Source organism: Bubalus bubalis, chromosome 2 (assembly GCF_019923935.1).
Source record: "Bubalus bubalis isolate 160015118507 breed Murrah chromosome 2, NDDB_SH_1, whole genome shotgun sequence".
Lineage (NCBI taxonomy): Eukaryota > Metazoa > Chordata > Mammalia > Artiodactyla > Bovidae > Bubalus > Bubalus bubalis.
The window spans coordinates 86,688,689-86,714,425 of record NC_059158.1 but is presented as its reverse complement, the minus strand read 5'-3'; the positions used below and the strand labels follow the sequence as shown (position 1 = coordinate 86,714,425).

The following is a 25,737-nucleotide window of genomic DNA, read 5'->3' as shown; positions in this document are numbered from 1 at the left end:
CTGCAAGGAGGTCCAATCAGTCCATCCTAAAGGAGATCAGTCCTAGGTATTCATTGGAAAGACTGATGCTGAAGCTGAAACTCCAGTACTTTGGCCACCTCCTGTGAAGAGTTGACTCATTGGAAAAGACCCTGATGCTGGGAGGGATTGGGGGCAGGAGGAGAAGGGGACGACAGAGGATGAAATGGCTGGATGGCATCACTGACTCGATGGACGTGAGGCTCAGTGAACTCCAGGAGTTGGTGATGGACAGGGAGGCCTGGCGTGCTGCGATTCATGGGACCGCAAAGAGTTGGACACAACTGAGTGACTGAACTGAACTGAATGTCCTCAAAATGACAAAACTATAGTGATGAAGAAAAGATTAATGATTACTAGGGGACAGAAACAGGGTGAAGACTGAGACTATAAAGGAAGCTCATTTGTGATGATGGAGCAGTTACATATTTTGATTATAGTGGCAGTTACTGAATCTTTTGTTGTTGTTCGATTGCTAAGCTGTAGTTGACGAGCCTTATTAATGACTATCACATGGTCTCTGATGCATAATGACCCCGAAAGGGGTAAAAATTGTTAAGATTCACTAATATGAAAATATTCTGAACTGTGTAGGCAAAAATACATGTATATGTTGTATATAGATGTATATATATAATTGCTGTAATATTGCCACCATTTGAAGAGATGCTGTCAACGATTTGTGCTCAAGTGTAAGTTTTTTCAACCTTCAAACATTCTATAAACTCATGGTGGGCGTAGGTATACTCCTGTCTCTAAACTTGTGGCAGACATAGCCATTTTTCCCTATTAGTTTCCTTTTTACTTCCTGACATTTTGGTCCTTGAACACTAAGAACAGATCCAGAGTTTCTTTATCTTTCTTGGAACTCTACACATTAATCTTTCTGACTATCCCTTTTGGTTAGCTTTTTTAGCTGGCTAGTATACTGATTCTTTACTAGACAACATACTTGTCCTCTGTTGGAGTTGGAGTGTTTGATTGTATAATTTTTTTATGTAAAACAGTAATATAATATCATAGAGAGAGGAAGTTCGAGTGATACTGCATGGCAAGAGGAAGTTAGGGCAAAAGTGACAAGGAGAGGAAAAAAATGAGGAAAATGGTATGGAGTGAAGAGAGGCATTTAGGTGAGGGTTTGTTAGAAATGGTGGAATTAAATTGGTTATCTACTGAGATTAAAAAGGAAGTTCTTAAAAGAATAAGATATTTAGTATGACTGCCAAGCAGTAAAATCATCAATTTCTCTTTATTCCTTCCATTTATCTTAGTTAGAAAAAAATCTCAGATATTACTGTTCATTTCACTCCAAGAAGGCAGTGGTTTCCCATTTGGCACTGTGATATCAAGAGTCTTCTATTCTTAGCCCTGGCAGGAACATTTAGGTAATGCAAATTGAGCTCAGTTCTTATAGATTTAGTCCCTAGAAGTGACTGCAATCACAAGATTTTATGCAAGCAGGCCTAATAAGTATTTTTCCAGCAGAATAATCCTCAAATTATACTAGTTTCTCTAAAAATTGAAGGGCAAAATTTTCAAAAGTTTCGTATATTGTTTTTAGACTTTCCACTAAATAAAAATGACTACTCTTTCATTTCCTTTTGCATTTTATTATCATTCCATGAAGTGTACACTCTTTATTAGTTCTATTACAGATTCCCTGTGACCACTGAATAAACATTTGTTGTTGTTTACTTGCTAAGTACTGTCTGACTCTTGCCACCCCATGGACTGTAGCCTGCCAGGCTCCTCTGTCTGTGATATTTCCCAGGCAAGTATACTGGAGTGGATTACCATTTTCTCTGGAGATCTTCCCAATTCAGGGATCAAACCCACATCTCCTGTACTGGCAGGCAGATTCTTTGCCACTGAGCCACCAAGGAAGCCCGATTAAACACTTATATTAATATAATTTTCAGTTCAGTTCAGTTCACTCACTCAGTCGTGTCCGGCTCTTTGCAACCACATGAACCACAGCATCTCCAACTCCCAGAGTTCATCCAAACTCATGTCCATTGAGTTGCTGAGCCATCCAACTGCCTCATCCTCTGTCGTCCCCTTCCCCTCCTGCCCTCAATCTTTCCCAACATCAGGGTCTTTTCAAATGAGTCAGCTCTTTGCAACAGGTGGCCAAAGTATTGGAGTTTTAGCTTCAACATCAGACCTTAAAATGAACAACCAGGACTGATCTCCTTTAGGATGGACTGGTTGGATCTCCTTGAAGTCCAAGGGATTCTCAAGAGTCTTCTCCAACACCACAGTTCAAAAGCATCAATTCTTCAGCACTCATCTTTCTTTATAGTCCAACTCTCACATCCATACATGACTACTGGAAAAAATAGCCTTGACTAGACAGACCTTTGTTGGCAAAGTAATGTCTCTGCTTTTGAATATGCTGTCTAGGTTGGTCATAACTTTCCTTCCAAGGAGTAAGTGTCTTTTAATTTCATGGCTGCAGTCACCATCTGCAGTGATTTTGGAGTCCAAAAAAATACAGTCTGACACTGTTTCCCATCTATTTGCCACGAAGTGATGGGACCAGATGCCATGGTCTTAGTTTCCTGAATGTTGAGCTTTAAGCCTACTTTTTCACTCTCCTCTTTCACTTTCATCAAGAGGCTCTTTAGTTCCTCTTCACTTTCTGCCATAAGGGTGGTGTCATCTACATATCTGAGGTTATTGATATTTCTCCAGCAATCTTGATTCCAGCTTGTGGTTCATCCAGCCCAGCGTTTCTCATGATGTACTCTGCATATAATTTAAATAAGCTGGATGACAGTATACAGCCTTGGCATCCTCCTTTTCCTATTTGGAACCAGTCTGTTGTTCCTTGTCCAGTTCTAACTGTTGCTTCCTGAGCGGCATATAAGTTTCTCAAGAGGCAGGTCAGGTGGTCTGGTATTCCCATCACTTTCAGAATTTTCCACAGTTTATTGTGATCCACACAGTCAAAAGCTTTGGCATAGTCAATAAAGCAGAAATAGATGTTCTTCTGGAACTCTCTTGCTTTTTGGATGATCCAGCGGATGTTGGCAATTTGATATCTGGTACCTCTTCCTTTTCTGAAACCAGCTTGAATATCTGGAAGTTCATGGTTCACGTATTGCTGAAGCCTGGCTTGGAGAATTTTGAGCATTACTTTCTTAGTGTGTGAAATGAGTGCAATTGTGCGGTAGTTTGAACATTCTTTTCTTTGGGATGGGAATGAAAACTGACCTTTTCCAGTCTTGTGGCCACTGCTGAGTTTTCCAAATTTGCTGGCATATTGAGTGCAGCACTTTCACAGCATCATCTTTTAGGATTTGAAATAGCTCAACTGGAATTCCATCACCACCACTAGCTTTGTTCATAGTGATGCTTTCTAAGGCCCACTTCACTTCACACTCCAGGATGTCTGGCTCTAGGTGAGTGATCACACCATCGTGATTATCTTGGTCATGAAGATCTATTTTGTACAGTTCTGTGTTTTCTTGCCACCTCTTCTTAATATCTTCTGCTTCTGTTAGGTCCCTACCATTTCTGTCCTTTATCGAGCCCATCTTTGCATGAGATGTTCCCTTGGTATCTTTAATTTTCTTTAAGAGATCTCTAGTCTTTCCCATTCTATTGTTTTCCTCTATTTCTTTGCATTGATTGCTGAGGAAGGCTTTCTTATCTCTCCTGGCTGTTCTTTGGAACTCTGCATTCAATAGGTATATCTTTCCTTTTCTCCTTTGCTTTTTTCTTCTCTTCTTTTCACAGGTATTTGTAATGCCTCCCCAGACAGCCATTTTGTTTTTTTGCATTTCTTTTTCCTAGGGATGGTCTTGATCCCTGTCTCCTGTACAATGTCATGAACCTCTGTCCATAGTTCATCAGGCACTCTGTCTATCAGATCTAGTCCCTTAAATCAATTTGTTACTTCCACTGTATAATCATAAAGGATTTGATTTAGGTCATATCTGAATGGTTTAGTGGTTTTCTCCACTTTATTCAATTTCAGTCTGAATTTGGCAATTAGAAGTTCATGATCTGAACCACAGTCAGCTCCTGGTCTTGTTTTTGCTGGCTGTATAGAGCTTCTCCAACTTTGGCTGCAAAGAATATAATCAATCTGATTTTGGTGTCTACCATCTGGTGATGTCCATGTGTAGAGTCTTCTCTTGTGTTGTTGGAAGAGGGTGTTTGCTATGACCAGTGCATTCTCTTACCACAACTCTATTAGCCTTTGCCTGCTTCATTCTGTACTCCAATGCCAAATTTGCCTGTTACTCCAGGTGTTTCTTGACTTCCTACTTTTGCATTCCAGTCCCCTATAATGAAAAGGACATCTTTTTTGGGTGTTAGTTCTAAAAGGTTTTCATAGAACCGTTCAACTTTAGCTTCTTCAGCATTACTGGTCAGGGCATAGACTTGAATTACCATGATAGCCAATGGTTTTCTTTGGAAATGAGCAGAGATCATACTGTCGATTTTGAGATTGCTTCCCAGTACTGCATTTTGGACTCTTGTTGACTATGATGGCTACTCCATTTCTTCTAAGGGATTCCTGCCCACAGTTCAGTTCTGTTCAGTTGCTCAGTCATATCCGATTCTTTGTGACCCCATGAATCTCAGCATGCCAGGCCTCCCTGTCCATCACCAACTCCCGGAGTTTACCCAAACTCATGTCTTAGTAGATAAAATGGTCTTCTGAGTTAAATTCACCCATTCCAGTCCATTTTATTTCTCTGATTCCTAGAATGTCGACGTTCACTCTTGCCATCTCCTGTTTAGCCACTTCCAGTTTGCCTTGATTCATGGACCTAACATTCCATGTTCCTATGCAATATTGCTCTTTACTGCATCAGACCTTGCTTCTATCACCAGTCACATCCACAACCGGGTGTTGTTTTTGCTTTGGCACCATCCCTTCATTCTTTCTGAAGTTATTTCTCTGGTGATCTCCAGTATCATATTGGGCACCTAGCGATGTGAGGAGTTCCTCTTTCAGTGTCCTATCTTTTTGCTTTTTCATACTGTTCATGGGGTTCTCAAGGCAAGAATACTGAAATGGTTTGCCATTCTCTTCTCCAGTGGACTGCATTCTGTCAGGCCCATACGGCATGGACTAATTTCATGAGTTAGACAAGGCTGTGGTCCGTGTGATCAGATTGGCTAGTTGTCTGTGATTGTGGTTTCAGTCTGTTTGCCCTCTGATGCCCTCTCTCAGTGCCTACCAGCTTACTTGGGTTTCTCTTACCCTGGACGTGGGGTATGCCCTCACGCCGCTTCCTGCTTCTGCGACGCCCAACTGCCGCTAGCCACTCCTGTGCCAAAAAATTAATAAAAGTAACTTAAAGTTTTTCTTTGTTTTAAATATATCTCTCAGTGACAGATAGAATGTTAAATGGAATTAAAATGAAATAAACCAGAGGTCTTGTGTTGGCTTTTACTTCTAAAACCCTTGAAACCAAGAAATAATGTCAATATCTTTATGTGTCTACCTTTTATTATTGAGATAAAGATTCATTTATCTACAGTGTAACTCTCAGTGTGCTGATGATATTATTTATTTGTATAGGTGGTTGAAGTTTGAAGAAGATGTGGAAGATGGAGGGGAAAGGTGGAGCAAGCCTTATGTGGCTACTCTTTCACTGCACAGCTTATTTGAGTTAAGAAGTTGTATTCTGAATGGAACTGTGTTGCTGGACATGCATGCCAATACTTTAGAAGAAATTGCAGGTATATCTTTTATTCTCCTTAGTCTAGTTCATCATTATGGTGCAGCTGATTTTTTTTTACTCTTTTTTTTCCTTATAATTCTATATATGTATAATTTTTAGGAAATTAATTCTCATGATCAATGTATGAGACCTTAAAAATAACTTTGTTTTACCACCTCATTTAAGATAAAAGAAGTTGAATCTCAAAGATACATGGTCTAACTTACAGTGGCAAGTAGACAAGAACCTATATATCTTAGCTCCTATCTAGGCTATACTGTTTTTGTTTTTCAACATAGTATATAATTAGGCTGCCATGAAAAAAAACAGAAAGAAAAATCCATAAAGCTAGAGATTGATTTTTTTCAATATTCAGATACATGAAATAACCAAATGAAAAAATTTCAATAAATAGGAAAAATATTAGCTTAGAATAGAATGGAAAGCTATGGCCATTTATTTTAAATTATATATTGGTTTATGACTGTGCTGGGTCTTGGTTGCTGTGCACCGGCTTTCTCTGGTGGTGGTGCACAGGCTTCTTATTGTGGCTTCTCTTGTTCTGGAGCACCAAGCTCTCAGTGCTCAGGCTTCAGTAGTCACAGCACATGGGCTCACTGACTGTGACTCACCAGCTCTGGAGCACAGGCTCAGTAGTTGTGGTACACTGACTTAGTTGCCCCAAGCATATGGGATCTTTCCAGACCAGGGATGGAACCTGCCTCTCCTACATTGGCAGGCAGATTCTTAACCATTGGACCACTAGGGATGCCCCTGGCCATTTTTTTTAATTTATTTTTTTATTGAAGGATAATTGCTTTACAGAATTTTGTTTTCTGTCAAACCTCAACATGAATTAACCATCAGTTCAGTTCAGTTCAGCTGAGTCGCTCAGTCGTGTCCGACTCTTTGCGACCCCATTAATCACAGCACGCCAGGCCTCCCTGTCCATCACCAACTCCCAGAGTTCACTGAAACTCATGTCCATCAAGTCGGTGATGCCATCCAGTCATCTCATCCTCTGTCCCTTCTCCTCCTGTCCCCAATCCCTCCCAGCATCAGAGTCTTTTCCAATGAGTTAACTCTTCGCATGAGGTGGCCAAAGTATTGGAGTTTCAACTTCAGCATCAGTCCTTCCAATGAACACCCAAGACTGATCTCCTTTAGGATGGACTGGTTGCATCTCCTTGCAGTCCAGGGGACTCTCAAGAGTCTTCTCCAACACCACAGTTCAAAAGCATCAATTCTTTGGTGCTCAGCTTTCTTCACAGTCCAACTCTCACATCCATACATGACCACTGGAAAAACTATAGCCTTGACTAGACGGACCTTTGTTGGCAAAGTAATGTCTCTGCTTTTCAATATGCTATCTAGGTTGGTCATAACTTTCCTTCCAAGGAGTAAGTGTCTTTTAATTCCATGGCTGCAATCACCATCTGCAGTGATTTTGGAGCCCCCAAAAATAAAGTCAGCCACTGTTTCCACTGTTTCCCCATCTATTTCCCATGAAGTGATGGGACCAGATGCCATGATCTTCCTTTTCTGAATGTAGAGCTTTCAGCCAACCTTTTCACTCTCCTCTTTCACTTTCATTTAGAGGCTTTCTAGTTCCTTTTCACTTTCTGCCATAAGGGTGGTATCATCTGCATATCTGAGATTATTGATATTTCTCCCGGCAATCTTGATTCCAGCTTGTGCTTCTTCCAGCCCAGCGTTTCTCATGATGTACTCTGCATATAAGTTAAATAAGGAGTACAGCCTTGATGTACTCCTTTTCCTATTTGGAACCAGTCTGTTGTTCCATGTCCAGTTTTAACTGTTGCTTCCTGACCTGCATATAGGTTTCTCAAGAGGCAGGTCACGTGGTCTGGTAGTACCATCTCTTTCAGAATTTTCCACAGTTTATTGTGATCCACACAGTCAAAGGCTTTGGCATAGTCAATAAAACAGAAAGAGATGTTTTTCTGGAACTCTTTTGCTTTTTCCATGATCCAGCGGATGTTGGCAATTTGATCTCTGGTTCCTTTGCCTTTTTGAAAACCAGCTTGAATATCTTGAAGTTCACGGCTCACATATTGCTGAAGCCTGGCTTGGAGAATTTTGAGCATTACTTTACTAGCGTGTGAGATGAGTGCAATTGTGCAGTAGTTTGAGCATTCTTTTGCATTGCCTTTTTTTGGGATTGGAATGAAAACTAATCTTTTCCAGTTCTGTGGCCTCTGCTGAGTTTTCCAAATTTGCTGGCATATTGAGTGCAGCACTTTCACAGCATCATCTTTCAGGATTTGAAATAGCTCAACTGGAATTCCATCACCTCCACTAGAATCAACCATAGGTATGCATATATCCCCTCTTTTTTGAACCTCCCTCCATCTCCCTCCTCATCCCACCCGTCTAGGTTGATACAGAGCCCCTGTTTGAGTTTCCTGAGCCATACAGCAAATTCCTGTTGGCTATCTATTTTACATATGGTAATGTAAGTTTTCATTTTACTCTTTCCATGCATCTCATTCTCTCCTCCCTTCTCCCCATGTCCATAAGTCTATTCTCTATGTCTGTTTATCCATTGCTGCCCTGTAAATAAATTCTTCAGAACCATTTTGCTAGATTCTGTATATGTGCATTAGAATATGATATTTTTCCTTTTCTGATTCACTTCATTCAGTATAATAGGTTCTAGATTCATCTGCCTCATCAGAACTGACTCAAATTCATTCCTTTTTATGGCTGAGTAATATTCCATTGTGTATATGTACCACAACTTCTTTATCCATTCATCTGTTGATGGGCATCTAGGTTGCTTCCATGTTCTAGCTATTGTAAATAGTGCTGCAATGAACAATGGGATACATGTGTATTTTTCAACCCTCGTTTCTTCAGGGTATATGTGTAGGAGTGGGGTTGCTGGGTCATATGGTGGTTTATTCCTAGTTTTTTTTAAGGAATCTCCATACCGTCTTCCATAGAGGTTGTATCAATTTACATTCCCACCAACAGTGCAAGGGCATTCCCTTTTCTCCACACCCTCTCCAGTATTTATTGTTTGTAGACTTTTTGATGGTGGCCATTTTGACTGGTGTGAGGTGATATCTCATTGTGGTTTTAATTTGCATTTCTCTTAATAATGAGCGATATTGAGCATTGTTTCATGTGTTTGTTAGAAGACATCTGTATGTCTTCTTTGGAGAAATGTCTGTTTAGGTATTTTTCCCACTTTTTGATTGGGTTTTTTGTTTTCCTACTATTGAGTTGTATGAGCTGCTTATATATTTTGGAAATTAATCCTTTGTCAGTTGTTTTATTTGCTATTTCTCCCATTCCGAGGGTTGTCTTTTCACCTTGCTTATAGTTTCCTTTGCTGTGCAAAAGCTTTTATGTTTAATCAGGTCCCAATTGTTTACTTTTGTTTTTATGTTCCATTTATTTTAAATTGAATTAAAAGTCTTGAATTCCAGAGGAAGCCAAGTGATATAGTTGAGATTAGTTTGTAACTGAAAACTGTGACTTGCCTCTGGGATGAATGATTTGTATTAGAAGCCTGTTATCACACAAGCAGTTATATTTAGGAAGCTTCTTACTGTTACTCTGGAAATAAAAGAAAAGAACTCCTGTATCTTTGATCTGGAAGCAAACACATTTTAGTAAAAACAAAATAATAAGAAAGAAACCCCCACAGAAATGAGTTTTGAAAGGGTATAAATAAAATGGTTAATGAAGGTTTTTTCAAAATAGAAACAAAGCTAAGACTCAAGCAGTTTTAAAAAGATTTCTAGTTTGGAAAAAAATAAAAGCAGTTGCATGTGGAGTTTATTTGTAGACTAGAAATACTTCAGAGAGATTTCAATGTCTTAATTATATTGCAGGGATGGGAAAAAAAAACCCCGAAACACTGTTTTCTGATCACATGAGAAAATATTGTATTAGAAAAATAATATATGTAATTTAATCTTCAAATAGCCTCATAAAGTGTCATTCCCATATTTCAGTAAGAAAATAGAAATTCTGAAACTTTCACAGTTCAAGTTCCATTTAAGTTCCTCTGACTTTAATCTCCATGTTCTTTCTATGGCATTACAACTACTGTCTGAAGAAAGAGATGGCTTGAAATGGATGTTGTTCATTCCTCTAAAATTATTTATTTGGTTGTTGGTGCTAGTAGGCATACGTACATTGCAATATGTGGGGGAAAAAGTAAGCATGGAGAGATATTTTGTTTGTTAAATCACGAACAAAACATACACACACACAGGGAAGATAAGCTTCCTTCCCCTCAGTCATACAACACTTAGAAAGAAGTTACATTTTATTTATTTATTTTTTTTTAATTTTTAAAATTTAAATTTATTTATTTTAATTAGAGGCTAATTACTTTACAGTATTGTATTGGTTTTGCCATACATCAACATGAATCCGCCACAGGTGTACACGTGTTCCCAATCCTGAACCCTCCTCCCACCTCCCTCCCCGTACCATCCCTCTGGGTCATCCCAGTGCACCAGCCCCAAGCTTCCTGTATCCTGCATCGAACCTGGACTGGTGATTCGTTTCTTATATGATATTATACATGTTTCAATGCCATTCTCCCAAATCATCACCCCCCCCTCCCTCTCCCATAGAGTCCAAAAGACTGTTCTATACATCTGTGTCTCTTTTGCTGTCTCACATACAGGGTTATTGTTACCATCTTTCTAAATTCCATATATATGCGTTAGTATACTGTATTGGTATTTACCTTTCTGGCTTACTTCACTCTGTATAATCGGCTCCAGTTTCATCCACCTCATTAGAACTGATTCAAATGTATTCTTTTTAATGGCTGAATAATACTCCATTGTGTATATGTACCACAGCTTTCTTATCCATTCATCTGCTGATGGACATCTAGGTTGCTTCCATGTCCTGGCTATTATAAACAGTGCTGCGATGAAAAATACAGAACTAGAGCCTAAATGACTGTATAAAATATACAGCATACTTTTTGGAAGAACACAGGATACAGTAACATGTCACATTAACCAAGACTTACAGTCTGTGGGGTTGCAAAGAGTTGGATGACTTAGCAAGTAGAACAATAACGTGGGAATTAGCAAACTTCCTGAGAATGTTGGTATAGTAGCCTTCCAACTCAATTTCCTAGCTTTACATTATGGAGTATTGCTGATACCAATAAAAATTTTATGTTTTAATTAGAAATGAAATGGTAAGACTTTCTGTAGCACTTCACCATTTAGGAAGCTCTTTTTAGTAATTCTACAGCTATCTTTTTGATTCTCAGACTTGGAACCGAGTACTATTATTGCTATCCTTCATAAATGAAGAGACTCAGAAGGTTAAAGGTCTTGTGAAAATAAGGTACTATTTCTGCTACTTAGTCAGTAGCATTTCATTACCTTTGAAAAAGGATTAATTCAAATGAGTTTTATATTGGCTCTTTTTAATGAAGCTGTCAAATTCCTCAACATGGCAAAATTAGTCTCAGAAAGTAGTCCTCGTAGTTTTACCAGGCCTTAAATTTCTTAAAACATGTAATTTTGAATGGCTTCTTTAGGAATTTATTTCCACCAGAGAATATTCTGTTATAATTTGACGAAAACACTTATCATCTTAGCTTGGTTTTGTTGTCTAAATTTATGTTTCATTTCCCTAAACCTGCCCTCTTCCCCAAGCTCAGCTCGTTAGCTGTGTTGAATCTAGTTTTTTAAAGCAGATTACATTTTCTAAGTCTGTTCTTACAAATGAAAGTAGTTCAATGGAAGTCTCTGTACCCCAAATATTAATAGCTTTTTAGTATTCTTTATTCTCTTCTAATTAGTCTGTATCTTTCTGGCTCTAAAGTAGACTAACTTTTTTAATGTCTCATTTTCAATGTACAACAGTCTGTAAATTGCCATTCAGAAAAGGTCAGTAGTTTAGAGCTAATACCATGTAGAAAAATATGATTACAAATACTTGTGTAGATGATTATTACTTTAGGTTCCTTTTCAGTCATTAATGAGAAGAGATTCTCTCTGAGTAATTTTAATTTGGCTTATTTAATCCATATGTATTTATTTCTGTCCTCAATAAAATCTCATTAAAACATTTTCTCGTGATAGCTTATAATTATTTTCTTGTTGTTTACTCACTGCTATTTTTACTTCATGACAACTTAGCTGTATTATTGAGTGTGTAGTAAATATGTTTTACATTTTGAAGACTTCTAACTTTATATTTTCACATTTGTTACTATATTTTATTATCAAAGACACCTTGTGAGGTAGAGAGGAAACTATTTCCTCCATTCTATAAACAGATTAATAGTGATATATTACTATTCACTGCAGGAATATGGGAAATTCCTGCAGGAAATGGGAAATAGCTTCTTCTGATTAACCTATAATCATAAATTTTGTTTTATTCTACTTCATGATAATTTGGGACCATAGTGATTGTAATTAACTTTAAGATTTGGAAGTTTTTCTTCACCTCTTATTTATTATATATTTCTATACATTAGACAGTTACTAATGTATTAGTCATTAGTTTCTGTCTTGCGAGAGCTAGATATAATTGTTTATCTTTAAGAGCTCTAAGCCCTAGTACTTTGTAAATGCACAGACTCTACAGCTTAATGTTTTCTAGACATTTCCTAGTGGAGGAATATGGCCCAGATATTGTTTTAGAATGGTCAAGTATTTTTATATCAATGTTCTGATATGTTTTTGATCAACTCTTAAATAATTCCTTAAAGAGATTTTTGTAGACTTAGTAGGAGAAAATCCCATTTGTATCTGGCAGGTCTGTCAAGAATTTCTGGTGTAATTAAAGTAGGATTTTCTTCTGGATAAAGTTAATTTAAAAATGTCTATTTCCCAGTGTTTTAAGGAACTGAGAATAAATTTAAATTTATTCCTTCAAAATATTACTTAACCTTTTCAAATCCAAGATTCTCCAGATATATTTTATTATCACAATTTATTTTGATATAGAGATTAATTATATTAAAAATGCTGCTCAATTATATTCACATAAATTGTAGGTAATTTTGCAATCTATGTTAATCTCTTTTAAATTCAGCACTATAAAGATTAATAATGGAAATATTAGCTCTGTGGTATTTATATTTTAACCTAATTCTGTCAATGAAGGTAATATATTAAAACCAAACCAAGTTAGTATCATGGACAGATTAGCAATCATAGATCTCAGTTCGTTAAAACAACTTTTGTTGTTTAAAATCTTTCATCCAAAGAAAATCCATAGTTTGCTCCACTGAATATACTCTGCAGATTTGGGAGTATGAGAATAGCCATATATATGTTTTAAATGCCTATACTGTTACCATTCTTGGTCGGGAAATTAAGTATTTTTATAGTAGTTTATATCCCCTGAAGAAGGGCATGGCAAGCCATTCCAATATTCTTGCCTGGAGAATCCCATGGACAGAGGAGCCTGGCAGGCTACAGTCCATGGGATTGCAGAGTCAGACACAACTGAATCAACTTAGCACCAGCACCATGGTAGTTTTTATTACACATACATTTTTATTACACATACTTCTGTTGGTACTGGCCACCAAACTGTACAATTTAGAAGCCTCTATCCTCCACTTCTCCTCCAGCATCTTTTAAGTTAAGACAACAGATTATTCAGATCAGATCAGATCAGTCGCTCAGTCGTGTCCGACTCTTTGCGACCCCATGAATCGCAGCATGCCAGGCCTCCCTGTCCATCACCAACTCCCGGAGTTCACTGAGACTCACGTCCATCGAGTCAGTGATGCCATCCAGCCATCTCATCCTCTGTTGTCCCCTTCTCCTCCTGCCCCCAATCCCTCCCAGCATCAGAGTCTTTTCCAATGAGATTATTAAGACAAAACAATTGTATGATCATCTTTAAAGAGACAGAGATTTATATAGAGTCTATAGAATCTCATGGTCTCTAGAGGCTTTCATTCAATAATCAGAATGGACTAATCATGGTGACTTAATTGCCTTATTAGGACGAGAAGTATTTTTTCACTTTCGGAGGCTTTTTTACACAAATGCTGTTTTTCTGGAGTCCGTTTAGTGCTAGAAGATTGACCAATTTATTCTTTTTCTTCCTGCTCCTTCTGTTACCGTCAGATCCTGGCATTGTACTCTGGCAGGCTAGACTGTGTTATTTAGGCATCAGAGCCTGTGGAGATGGTCTTGACTCTGGGCTGAAAGCCATTATGACCCATTATCCTTTCCTACTTTGCAAGGTTAATACTAATGTATTTTATAGTGGTGAGGAGAACAATGTAAGTGATTAGTGAATCACACTCCCTTTGGTACTTAAATTCCACCTTTAGCATGAGTTATATTTTTAAGCAAGTAGATTAACTTATAGTTCATTAAGGCATTGCTAGATGCAGTTACTTCCGAGGAGTTTACTGTGTATTTATTTCTGTGTGACTAATGAGCAGATGAGTTTTTTTTTTTTTTCACTATTTATTTTCTCTTATGCAAATGTTTTATATAAAGACCTCATCTCTGAAAAACTTTTAAGCCAGTAACTTATTGCTTTTCGTGGTGCTCAAGCCTGGAAAGCTGTGCTTTGGTAAGAATGAAAAATTATAAGCATGTACATGTTTTATTATGTGATTAATTTTTATTCTGATTAGAATATTAAACTTGGGATACATATCATGACTTATAGATAAAACTGCTATGTGATGGTACCTGAATAACCTACTTTACAACTTCTATTATGAAGTATATAATGCATATTTGGAGAAGATTACCTGGAGAAGGAAACGTCAACCCACTCCACTATTCTTGCCTGGAAAATGGACAGAGGATCCTGGCAGGTTACAGTCCATGGGGTTGCAAGAGTTGGACATGACTTGGCGACTAAAACAACAACAATGATGCATGTTTTATATATGTTTTCCACTCTTGGCAGGGTTGCAATGTGAAGTCATATATGTTGACACGGAGAAGGCAATGGCACCCCACTCCAATACTCTTGCCTGGAAAATCCATGGACAGAGGAGCCTGGTAGGCTGCAGTCCATGGGGTTGCTAAGAGTCGGACACGACTGAGCGACTTCACTTTCACTTTTCTCTTTCATGCATTGGAGAAGGAAATGGCAACCCACTCCAGTATTCTTGCCTGGAGAATCCCAGGGACGGCGGAGCCTAGTGGGCTGCTGTCTATGGGGTCACACAGAGTCAGACATGACTGAAGTGACTTAGCATAGCATAGCATAGCATAGCATATGTTGACAATTTACCATTTCCTTTATTTCAAATTAATCCAAGTGTAGTATAACTACTAGTCTCCAAAAAATTGAGATATAAGTTTAAATATATTATCATACATTTTCAGAAGAGACTTTGGAGGTAATTATAGAGGATTTTATGGCTTGTTCCCAGACATGCATTCTACCTCTTTCCATTGTAAACAGCCAAGTGATAGAGCAAAGGCTGGCAAATTATGCTCTGTGTGCAAATATGGCCACTGCCTGATCTTGTTAGGCATGTGCACTAACAAAGAATATTACATTTTATATTATTAAAAGCAATAAAAAGAAGATCAATATTTTGAAATGTGAAAATTTTGTGAAATCCAAATTTAGTGTCCATAAAAATGTTTTATTGAAGCACAATTATGGTAATTTGTACATATTGTTAATGGCACCCCACTCCAGTACTCTTGCCTGGAAAATCCCATGGACGGAGGAGCCTGGTAGGCTGCAGTCCATGGGGTCGCTAAGAGTTGGACACGACTGAGCGACTTCACTTCCACTTTTCACTTTCATGCATTGGAGAAGGAGATGGCAACCCACTCCAGTGTTCTTGCCTGGAGAATCCCAGGGATGGGGGAGCCTGGTGGGCTGCCGTCTATGGGGTCACACAGAGTCGGACCCAACTGAAGTGACTTAGCAGCAGCAGCAGCAGTACATGTTGTCTGTGGCTACTTTCATACTATATAAATGGAGTTGAATAGTTGTGACAGAGATTGTATGGCTTGCAAAGGCTAAAATATTATCTGACCCAGTACATAAAAGGTTTGTTTAACTCTGAATTAGGGAAACGACTCCAGAGTAATGCGAAGTTCTTGATTAGCCTAAAGCAAGTGGGGATCCCATCTTCTTAGTCAGTGATTGGCTCAGCAAAGATAGACAGGACTATGTCAGTTGAGTTTAGAATTATCACTAGGAAGGGGGGAAAGGAATTCTCTTTTAAGAGAAAGTCACAAACAAGCAAAGAAACTCTGATATGAAAGAAGATGTGTATTTCTTTGTTGCTGCTGGCAGCCACTTTATGATAATGAGGAAAACAGCCTGAGGTTAAAGCTCACCCCTCCTCACCATGAGGAGGGGGAAATCTAATAGAATCACTGAAAAAATGAAATGAATCCAACTTAACTTTGATTTTTCTGCTATGTGAGCCAATGAAATTTGTTGTTTTAGATAGTTTGATTTGGATTTTCTGTTACTGATAAATCCAACTTTGCCTCTGCTTGATATACTATTATCAAATATAGATAAATGAATTAAAACTATCCAAAAATTTAAACCACAAACCCATAACCTACTTAAAGGAAATTTCAAAGAAAATCTTGTACCTGGAAATTACTGAGGACCTCCATATTCCAGTCATGCCTTATGTCCCGGCAACAGTGTTGGTATGAGATAGCTATTATCTCTGTCTTAGAAATAAGGACACTGCAGTTATTCAACATCACGAGGCCACACAGCTGGAACGTGAGACAGGACCCAAGTCTGCTTCCCCAGTCATTAGCCTTTCACATGGAAGGAAGACATTGTTTGGAAGGAGGATTCTGCTAGTTTTCAAATCTTCAGTATACTCAACGGGGCAGTGGAAGGCAATTCACTGTAATCTGCTTTATATAAGAAAATCAAACAGTTAATATTTGGTCATAGGAAAGCAGATTAATTACACTGAGGTTTAGTGAGGTGAACTTTGTATTATCAAGAAACCTAAAAATGCCTTTACTCATCTACTTATTTTATAGGCATTTCTGACACTTACATATGATAAATATCAATCTGCCTAACTATAGCCTTCTGAAAATTTCATCTTTTGTTCTTTATTTTATGGATATAGAATGTTTTTTCTTAAATATAAACACAGTATCAAGGAAGATTTGAGAGGATTGATTTTATATTAATGTGAAAGAGTTGTTTACTTGACTTCCCAAGTGACTCAGTGGTAAAGAATCCACCTGCCAATCAGGGTTCGATCCCTGGGTCAGGATGATCCCCTGGAGGAGGAAATGGCAACCTACTCCAGTATTCTCGCCTGGAAAATCACATGGACAGAGGAGCCTGGCTGCCAACAGTCCATGGGGTTGCAAAGAATCGGACATGACTGAGCACACACACACACAGATAGTTGCCTAAGCCGCCTTGCATCAGATTTTTACAGGTGGACTTTGGTTCACTTAAAGAAAAAACATTGAAGTTATTCTCTACTAGAAAAGGAGAGGAAGATCATATTAAAATATAAGTATGAGGCTATTTTCCAATTTTAGACGTACTATTTGTATTTATATCACCCCTACTACTATTCCCTCTCATCAGTGTAAATAAAGTAGACAATAAAGCATTTTGTTCTCAATACAGCTATTCATATTTAAAAAATAAAACTCCATATGATACATGTTTTAAAATGTTTGATTTATAATGAAAAAGTTCCCATGTCTTTCTTGTGTAACACTTCTACAAAGACAAACTTCTGTTTCTAAGATTACCTAGGGTATGCATATTTGGACTCAGTGTTCACTAATGTCACTTCACAGGAAAGCTATGCTTATATCTCCTTTCTGCCTTCACTCTACAGATATGGTCCTTGACCAACAAGTGAGTTCAGGTCAGCTCAATGAGGATGTACGCCACAGGGTCCACGAGGCTCTGATGAAACAGCATCACCACCAGAATCAGAAGAAGCTCACCAATAGGATTCCCATTGTTCGTTCCTTTGCTGATATTGGCAAGAAACAATCAGAACCAAATTCCATGGATAAAAATGGTAAATGTTTCTTTATTGTACTTATTGTTTATTATAGTTATCTGAAATATCAAAGTCCTTTAAAATATATCTTACTTGAAAATGATTTATTGAAATTCAAATTGTAGGAATTTTGACAAAGAATTTAAGTTTCCTGAAAGGCTCATGAAAGAATGCAAGGGAAACTTTTTTCTAATAGGAGGTTATAGACTCCATTGTAGCAAACACAAACTGTCAGTTGCATCCCAAATAAGATCCTAGTCTTTATGTCATAGCTTAATGAGCGTCTCATAGCTTAACAGTGCTTTGACTTAATGTCTTTTAGTTAACATGAATAATCATCAACATTTAGCGATGGTGAGAGGAAAATATTGGCTTCATGTTGTTCATGGTCAACGAATCCCTTTTGAGATCACGATTGAAAAGAGCAGCTAGTACCTTACTTGTGTCTCTACATATATTAAGCCTGATTTCAAGTTCATGGGCTCATTGCCCTTTGCAGTACTGTTTCATCAGTGTCCATGGAGCCACCACACTTACCATCTTGGCACACCAACATAGATGATGCCAACCATTGTTTTCTAGTACTCATTCATGACTTACTCCTTAGCAATCAGGAAGCCAAAACAATGTTTCTGACTGTTTTATCCTTTCTGTGTATTTTGTTCCCTCCTGGTATCCATTTGACCCTTCATCTTTTACACTAAGGAAGTTGCTTAGAGATCTGTCATTCATCCTTTCCATCGGTCCTGTGAAGGAAAATGAAGTTATCATGCAGATGATATGAGTTTATTATACTTCTGCTAGCTAGAAAAGTTCCCAGTTTTAGAAAATACAAATTAGTGAAAAGTAATTTCAGGTGTTTTACTAGAGAGACTGATTTCCACAAATGGACTGAAGCATGTATATTGGCAGCATAGACTTTATGTAATTTCTCTCCTGTTTTCAAAAGCTTAAAAGATACCTTAAATACAAATGCATGAAAATGAGGTTTTTCCAGATTCTACTTTATATAGGTACTTTGGTAATTTCCATACTACCAAATCAAATATAGACAGATAGAAGAAATGCTTTAATAAATCAATAAAAATGGTTAGATGTACTATTGTTTCAGAACACAGAACCAGTTCTAAACAGCAAAATAATTTTTGAAATACTAATTTGATTTTTTTAAAGAGCCTTTAATGACTGAATGTAAATCATTGTTATATTGAAAACTCTATAGTTGTACATATATAAAGTTCAATAAAAGTGTTATGAGTGCTTTATAGAATATACAATATTGTATTTATCAATCCCACTGGATATTTTGAGGATTTGTAGCTTGCTTTGAATTACATCATACATTTAAAATATATTCATATTCTAAATCACAATTTGTTTTAAAATATGTTATATATGAAAATGACAAAATGAAGTTTTTATATTCTGAAACTTATTATAAATATAGTGCTTTTATTATGCTCACAATACTGGTATTTGCTTGATATTTTTTAAGAAAACAGATTAAGAAACAAAAAACAGATTGAGATATTTGCTAATTTTGACTATTGACTTATATCTAGATGATTCTAAAGACCTTATTAAAATAGTATAAAAACAACACCTTATCCAATAAAGGTATATTTCAGAAATCTATAATAAAAATTATAACTAAAAAAAAAATAAAACAAAATAAAATAGTATCATGACATAAATCTCTTTGAATGCAAGCAAATTTTATAAAAGTTAACCTATTTTTATTTCATTACCTTTACTGGAAATCAGACAATAAAATATATGTCTGTAAGAATAATATGTGTTTATTCAAAGATGTAAGGACCTTGTGAGCTAGCCATAATTTGTATCTCAGATTTTCACTGGGGATAACATTTACTATAAAATGATTTTATTACATTATACTTTTGGAGGGAAAGGGCACTGAATTCACTGGATGAATTATTTATTGTAATATCATATAGACCTAGACACATTATTTGTTACAGCTGTAAACCTTCATTAAACATAGGAAGAGGTGATAGAATTATAGCTTTAAATAAAAAATCCACATAAAGATACAAAGTTTTTCTGAGCATGCTTTTTGTCTTATTGAGGCAATTGCTTAGTTTTTCTCAAAACTAGAATATGAATAGTTCTGAAGTGGTTCTGTCACCATCTGTATAATCAGTCTTTATCTGAACACATAAGATCTTTTTGAGGCATATATTAGGGTAATAAAAACTTGGAAACATTTCTACTAAAATGCATACACCCAATTAAGTATCATCATAAAGTACACTGTCAGAAGTGGTTTTCTAAGCCTAGGCTTATAACACCTCCCTGTGACTCTGTTTTGCCTCCTCACACACTTTGCATAATTATGTGTGTTAAGAATTCTGAAAATGTGAATAGACATCACCAATTTAGAAATAAATCTCCTATCCAGAAGTGAAAGAGGGTGAAAAGTGAAAGTGAAAAAGAGGGTGAAAGACCTTTATTACTAAGGTTCTCAATCTACTTATGGACTCTAAAAACTGGTTCACTCTAAATAAATACTCACTATAAATATAGATTTGACATTCTGCTTCAAGATATGTAATAGAGATTACATTTGTTTGTGCAGTATACTACAGAGACATACAAAAGGGTTTCAATACATCCAAAATGGTAAAGATAATATTTCATTATTTAAAAAAATCTCTTCACTATTTTATGCAAAAAGAGTCTTTTGAAAATTAAAACTATAGGAATTAAATAGAGTGAGGATTTCCTAGAAACTAGAAAACAGCAAACATTTTCCTTGCCAAGTAGAGGGATGGAAACAAGCCCCCTCTTGTTTAAAGTATTATATAATATATAAAACATTATATAATATAATACCTTTATAGAAGTGAAACAACTGATACTCCCTCAGCAACAAACTGATACTTGTATAGGGAGCTCTATAAAAGAGTCATATCGAATAAAGTTTCTGCTTCCTTGGTTGACCTGTTCCTTGAACATGCTACCTTGGTAGTAGTCCCAAGGGTTAAATGTTTAGACATTTCAACCTGAAGACCAAGTGGGATTCTTCTCCAAGTTGTAGATTAGACTTACAAGGTAATGATTTTGTTGCTCTTCTCCCCATCTGCTGTATTTTGTTCATAACTTTTTTAGTAACTTGTGATCATTTATCAATCTTCTCTCCAAGTATGCTAGCTTAACTTCTTTGTATAATTTTTTTCTTGGTGTACTGCACATTCTCTTAAGAGCTAAGACACAGGATGTTATGGATTCACCATGCATTTTTAATGCCACCATGCTGTGTTTAACTTTCACTTTTCATTAAGCATCAAAACTGTGAGAATTAAATGTCTGATTCTGATGTTTCAATAAAAAGTGACAGTTCTATCTGGCAAAACAACAGCAAAAAGATAATAGAAGGCTCATATCTTCTTTAACATTAGAACTCAAAAGAATACTGTGGAAAGTACTCAAATATATAAAGATATTTGAATAATTTCTTGAAACTGGAAGGACTTTCCAAAATAAAACAAAGGCTTTTGTATTTAATGATTTAGAAAGCAAGATATATCAGTATTTGTAGTAATCATTTAGATCATACATTCAATTGTATTTTTGAGACTCTGGATTACAAATCTATTCTAAAATATTATTACCCTTGTGGTAACCTTTACATTAAAAAAATAACTTAGACTTAGTTTCCTTAGGTGTAGGGTGTCTTCATTCCACTGTTTCCTTTACTAATAATTCTCTTATTTCTTTTCCTTCACTTATCTTTTCTCTCTCCTATTCTGAACACTTTCCAGTTGTACCTTTTATTTAGGATCTTAAAAGGAATTGCAGAGCAGAAGGTCTCTGACTTACTTTCAAAACTGTAGGTTTCTGGAGAACATTTAGATTTGGAAGGATGAAATGACTTGACTCTTTAGGCCGGCACAGATTTCAGCCCTTAAAGTGATGTACACGTCTGTATTGTGAATGATTTTTTTTTATGGCTTTAAAAATCAGTATTATGGCTTTATAATTGCATCTTTTACAAATGCTATACTTTTTCCAGATGTATAATGTTTTATGTGTTTACATATTTATGTGCTTTCTTATTTTTAAAATACCGTTACCTCATAAGAGATATCAAGAGTTTAAAAAGTATCCGTTTATAATGTTTTTAACCTTGATGGGAAAAAAAAGCTAGAATAATAATTCTTAGAATTACTTGAGAGAAAACATTTAAAAACTCATGTAGATGATACAATCAAACCTTATATAGTAAAAGTATTTTCCATTTCTCAAAAAAAAAAAAAATCAAGATGACGTTGACACAACTCGTTTGGTCTGTTGAGAAACTGTACTGTTGCTACTTAGTTTGGAAACTCGAGAGTATGTCTTAACAGCGAAAATATTTCTAGGGTGATGTGTTTCAATTTATTTCTTATGTTACATAATTATTTTAAGACATACTAATTTTTCTCCAAGTTTAATTATGTGCATATTTTCATGTTTTTGAAGTATAGCTCACCTAATCAACATTTTCTAAATATTTAGCCTTTCTTTCTTCATGTTTTCTATTCCCATGGATAAATGTATTATTACACATGTATGTAACTTTGTCATTCATTTTTATATTTCTTTATTTTGCTCTGTCTTGTGTCTGTCTCTAACAGGCTCATCTCATCTCTGTACCTCCCTCATCTCCTACCCTTTGGGTACTCTAAATGCGTTGAAGGTTTCTGAGGTAGTGTAAACCAGCTTGGTCTATAGGTTAACAGTATTGTACCTCCATGTCTTCATCCCAGTTTCCTTCTATTACATGTGATTTTCAGTGGATTAAGCAATAGAAAATACTGGTTTACTTCAGTGATATATTTTTCTCCTACTGATTTGAATTTGGCCAAATAGAGATTTAAAGGCTGCTGTTTTATATACATAATTTATTTAAAGAGGAAGAAAACTATAAGTAAGGACTTAAATGAATTAATGTAATTTTAATAATCTTTTTGAGAACTTTTTTATGGTTGTGTTTCAGTATTGAGAGGCTTTAATGATACTGACACTACTTAAAGTAAAAAAAAAAAAAAAAAAAAACAACTAATTCTTTTGAGATAATCTCATGTTCCTCCCCCACAACTTTATGGTGAGGGAAATGATTCTGCTAGTCTCACAACAGACTTGGTGAAAAATTTTTGTGTAACAAGCAGAGCTTCTGTTTTCTAGTTAGAGGTTGCTTGAATTGCTCTCAGTTTCCTCCTGTGCTTGCCCATATCTATTTTATGATTTGCCTTGCAAAAGTACATGGCATATAATAACTTTTTATTTAACTTATATATGATCCCTACATGGAGGTCCAGAGGAAAAAAATGAATTCATGACTCAAAGGAAAATCAATTCAAGCAGTTGTTGATATGAATACTATGTAATATATACTTTGATATAGATGTATAACAAATACTGGAATTTTGGATTTAAGATGGTGATTCATTTTGATATTTGGCAAAACTAATACAATTATGTAAAGTTTAAAAATAAAATAAAATTAAAAAAAAGATGGTGAATTCTTTGAATTTGAAAGGTTGGAAAAATAAAAGTACTGGTTTCTTAAGTGTTTACATTTAAATAATCATGAATGGTAGCCATTCCCTTCTCCAAGGGATCTTTCTGACCTAGGAATTGAACCCAGGCCTCCTGCATGGCAGGCACATTATTTACCATCTGAGTCAACCAGGGAAACCCAATCATGAACATGTCTCAGCTATATTTTAGCTAATTCATCAGTTTTTGAATAATTTACCCTAGATATAATAAAGTTTTAAGTTAATAAATGTCTTTTTTTGGATAATCATCTTAATCTCTAAAAGTTATTTAGATATTATAATAACAAATTGATTAAATATTGCAATGACATTTACTTATAGAATATATTAATATGGACAGTGATCAGTGGTTGAAATGAAGGTAATATAAAGAAACAGGCAAAAACATGTATGTTCAAAAACATTGTGGCATATTGATTGGAAAAATTATAATAAAAATAGCATTCATAGAACTTCTACATGTGTATGGGAGAAGGAAATGGCAACCCACTGCTGTATTCTTGCCTGGAGAATCCTGTGGACAGGGGAGCCTGGTGGGCTGCTGTCCATAGGGTCACAGAGTCAGACACGACTGAAGCAACTTAGCATGCATGCATGCATTGGAGAAGGAAATGGCAACCCACTCCAGTGTTCTTGCCTGGAGAATCCCAGGGACAGGGGAGCCTGGTGGGCTGCCGTCTATGGGGTCGCACAGAGTCGGCCATGACTAAAGTGTTAGCAGCAGCAGCAGCAGCAGCAGCAGCTACATGTGTATGTGAATGCTAAATCCTAACTTTATACTCTTTCATCCTGGAGTGGGGAAAATCCTAGCAAGTTCTTTGTTATCCTTTTAGGAAACATATTCACTTCTGGCTGAATATAAAATCCTGTACCTGAAAATTGTGTTCTGTGAACTAGTATTGCTTTAGATATGAATGAGAAAAAAAGGGAGGCTCTTTCAAAACCTAAATTTACTGATTCTTCTTATGTAATAATATTTGAGTTAATGAGAGTCATTTTGAAATCTAAGCCATCACCTTCTTCTGAAAGGCAGCGATAACTGGAATAAACTAAAGAAATCAGTGTTTAGACAGAAAAAGATAGTTGATAACAGAATTATAAAAATGATTTAATTTGTGAAATTTTCAGTAGTTAAATAGACTGTAGTTCATGTGCACATTTTAGACAGGTGGTAGGTAGATAGAACAAATAAAATTTTAAGCTTTATTTAAAGGCTTCAATTCTTTCAAAATAACCTAAACCAAACCTTATGTTTAATTTTTCAATAATAATATTATACCTGTGCATTTTTCTGTATCCTGTCATTTTCACATACTGCCTTAAAGTATATACATTTAATATGTGTTGTTTCATTTTAACAAATTAACATACACACTAGAAATAAGGGTTGTAGTACTTTTTAAACTTTGATGAGATTAAATGTGTTTACTAATATTTGTTAATATTTAACTATTATCACTGACATATGAGTGATATCAAACTTTTGGGTTGTATTCATATGTCACAAACTTACAGTTTTTATACTTTTTGTCCCCTGCATTGGCATATGCATTCTATGCACATACTTAGAATCTGGAACTAGTAGGAAAATTATTATCATCTAATATGTCTTCTGCTAGTTAAATACTCTCCACTGGTTATTATCCATGTCACTAAAACAGTTATAGAAAACATTTTTCAAATCCCTTCCTGATGGTCAACTTTATGAGGTATATTTTATAAAATTTTTAAAAAAAGAATAACAGTAAATCTCAAAATATATTAATGTTTATAAGAGGAAATACAAGTGCCAGTTCTAAAACATATCTCATGAGTTGAAGGAAATTTATGAAATAGTCTGCTTTTGGAGTATATATGTGAAAACATAGGCTGTGCAATTTCTTCAAATTTTAAGTTGCAGCATATTTTCTGTCCCATGAAATCTCTTTAAAGTTCATCCAACTCTTTTTACTAAGTTGACTATTTTTGTGTCTGCTCATTGAGTAAAATAATTGTTCTTCCATGTGGTTTTCTATCACATGAAATAAATTATTATAAGAAAGCAGATATTGTTTATTTAATTTATCCATGCCTTGAATTTCACCATTCAGCTTTATGGAACATTCAGTAAATTTAGGTTTAAATATATCTAATGTTCTAACTCATATGGAGAAATGATGTGAAACTGGTGATTGAAGACATCTGTTAGTAGCACAAATGCATTATGTATAAGGTTTTTTTTTAAGTATAGTTATTATTTTGAGAATGATAAATGAAATGTCTGCTAATGAACAGTTCACAGTCATAGCTGCACACTGCAGTTAGAAATGGGAGAATGAAAATAACTGATGAAGCTTAAGTCTGTCACCTCTCTAAAATATAATTTTTGGAACTTGCTGTAATCAGAATTGGTATACATGATTTAAGGTGAATTTTCTCTTAAAATCATTTTAAAAAATGTTCATCAAATATGTTACTTTACTTTGTTTAATGAAAGCAGTGAAAT

At 35.8% G+C, this 25,737-nt stretch overlaps 1 protein-coding gene across 9 annotated transcripts in view; it reads left to right on the top strand.

The window, feature by feature from the left end:
• SLC4A10 (solute carrier family 4 member 10) overlaps positions 1-25,737 on the top strand; it is a 344,973-nt gene that overhangs the window by 188,156 nt on the left and 131,080 nt on the right. For all 9 annotated transcript variants that reach the window (XM_025275927.2, XM_006074289.3, XM_044934690.1 and 6 more), the window contains 2 exons: positions 5,561-5,721; positions 17,515-17,703. In XM_025275927.2, the coding sequence (XP_025131712.1) occupies positions 5,561-5,721; positions 17,515-17,703 (350 nt within the window). The remainder of the gene's footprint in view (positions 1-5,560; positions 5,722-17,514; positions 17,704-25,737) is intronic.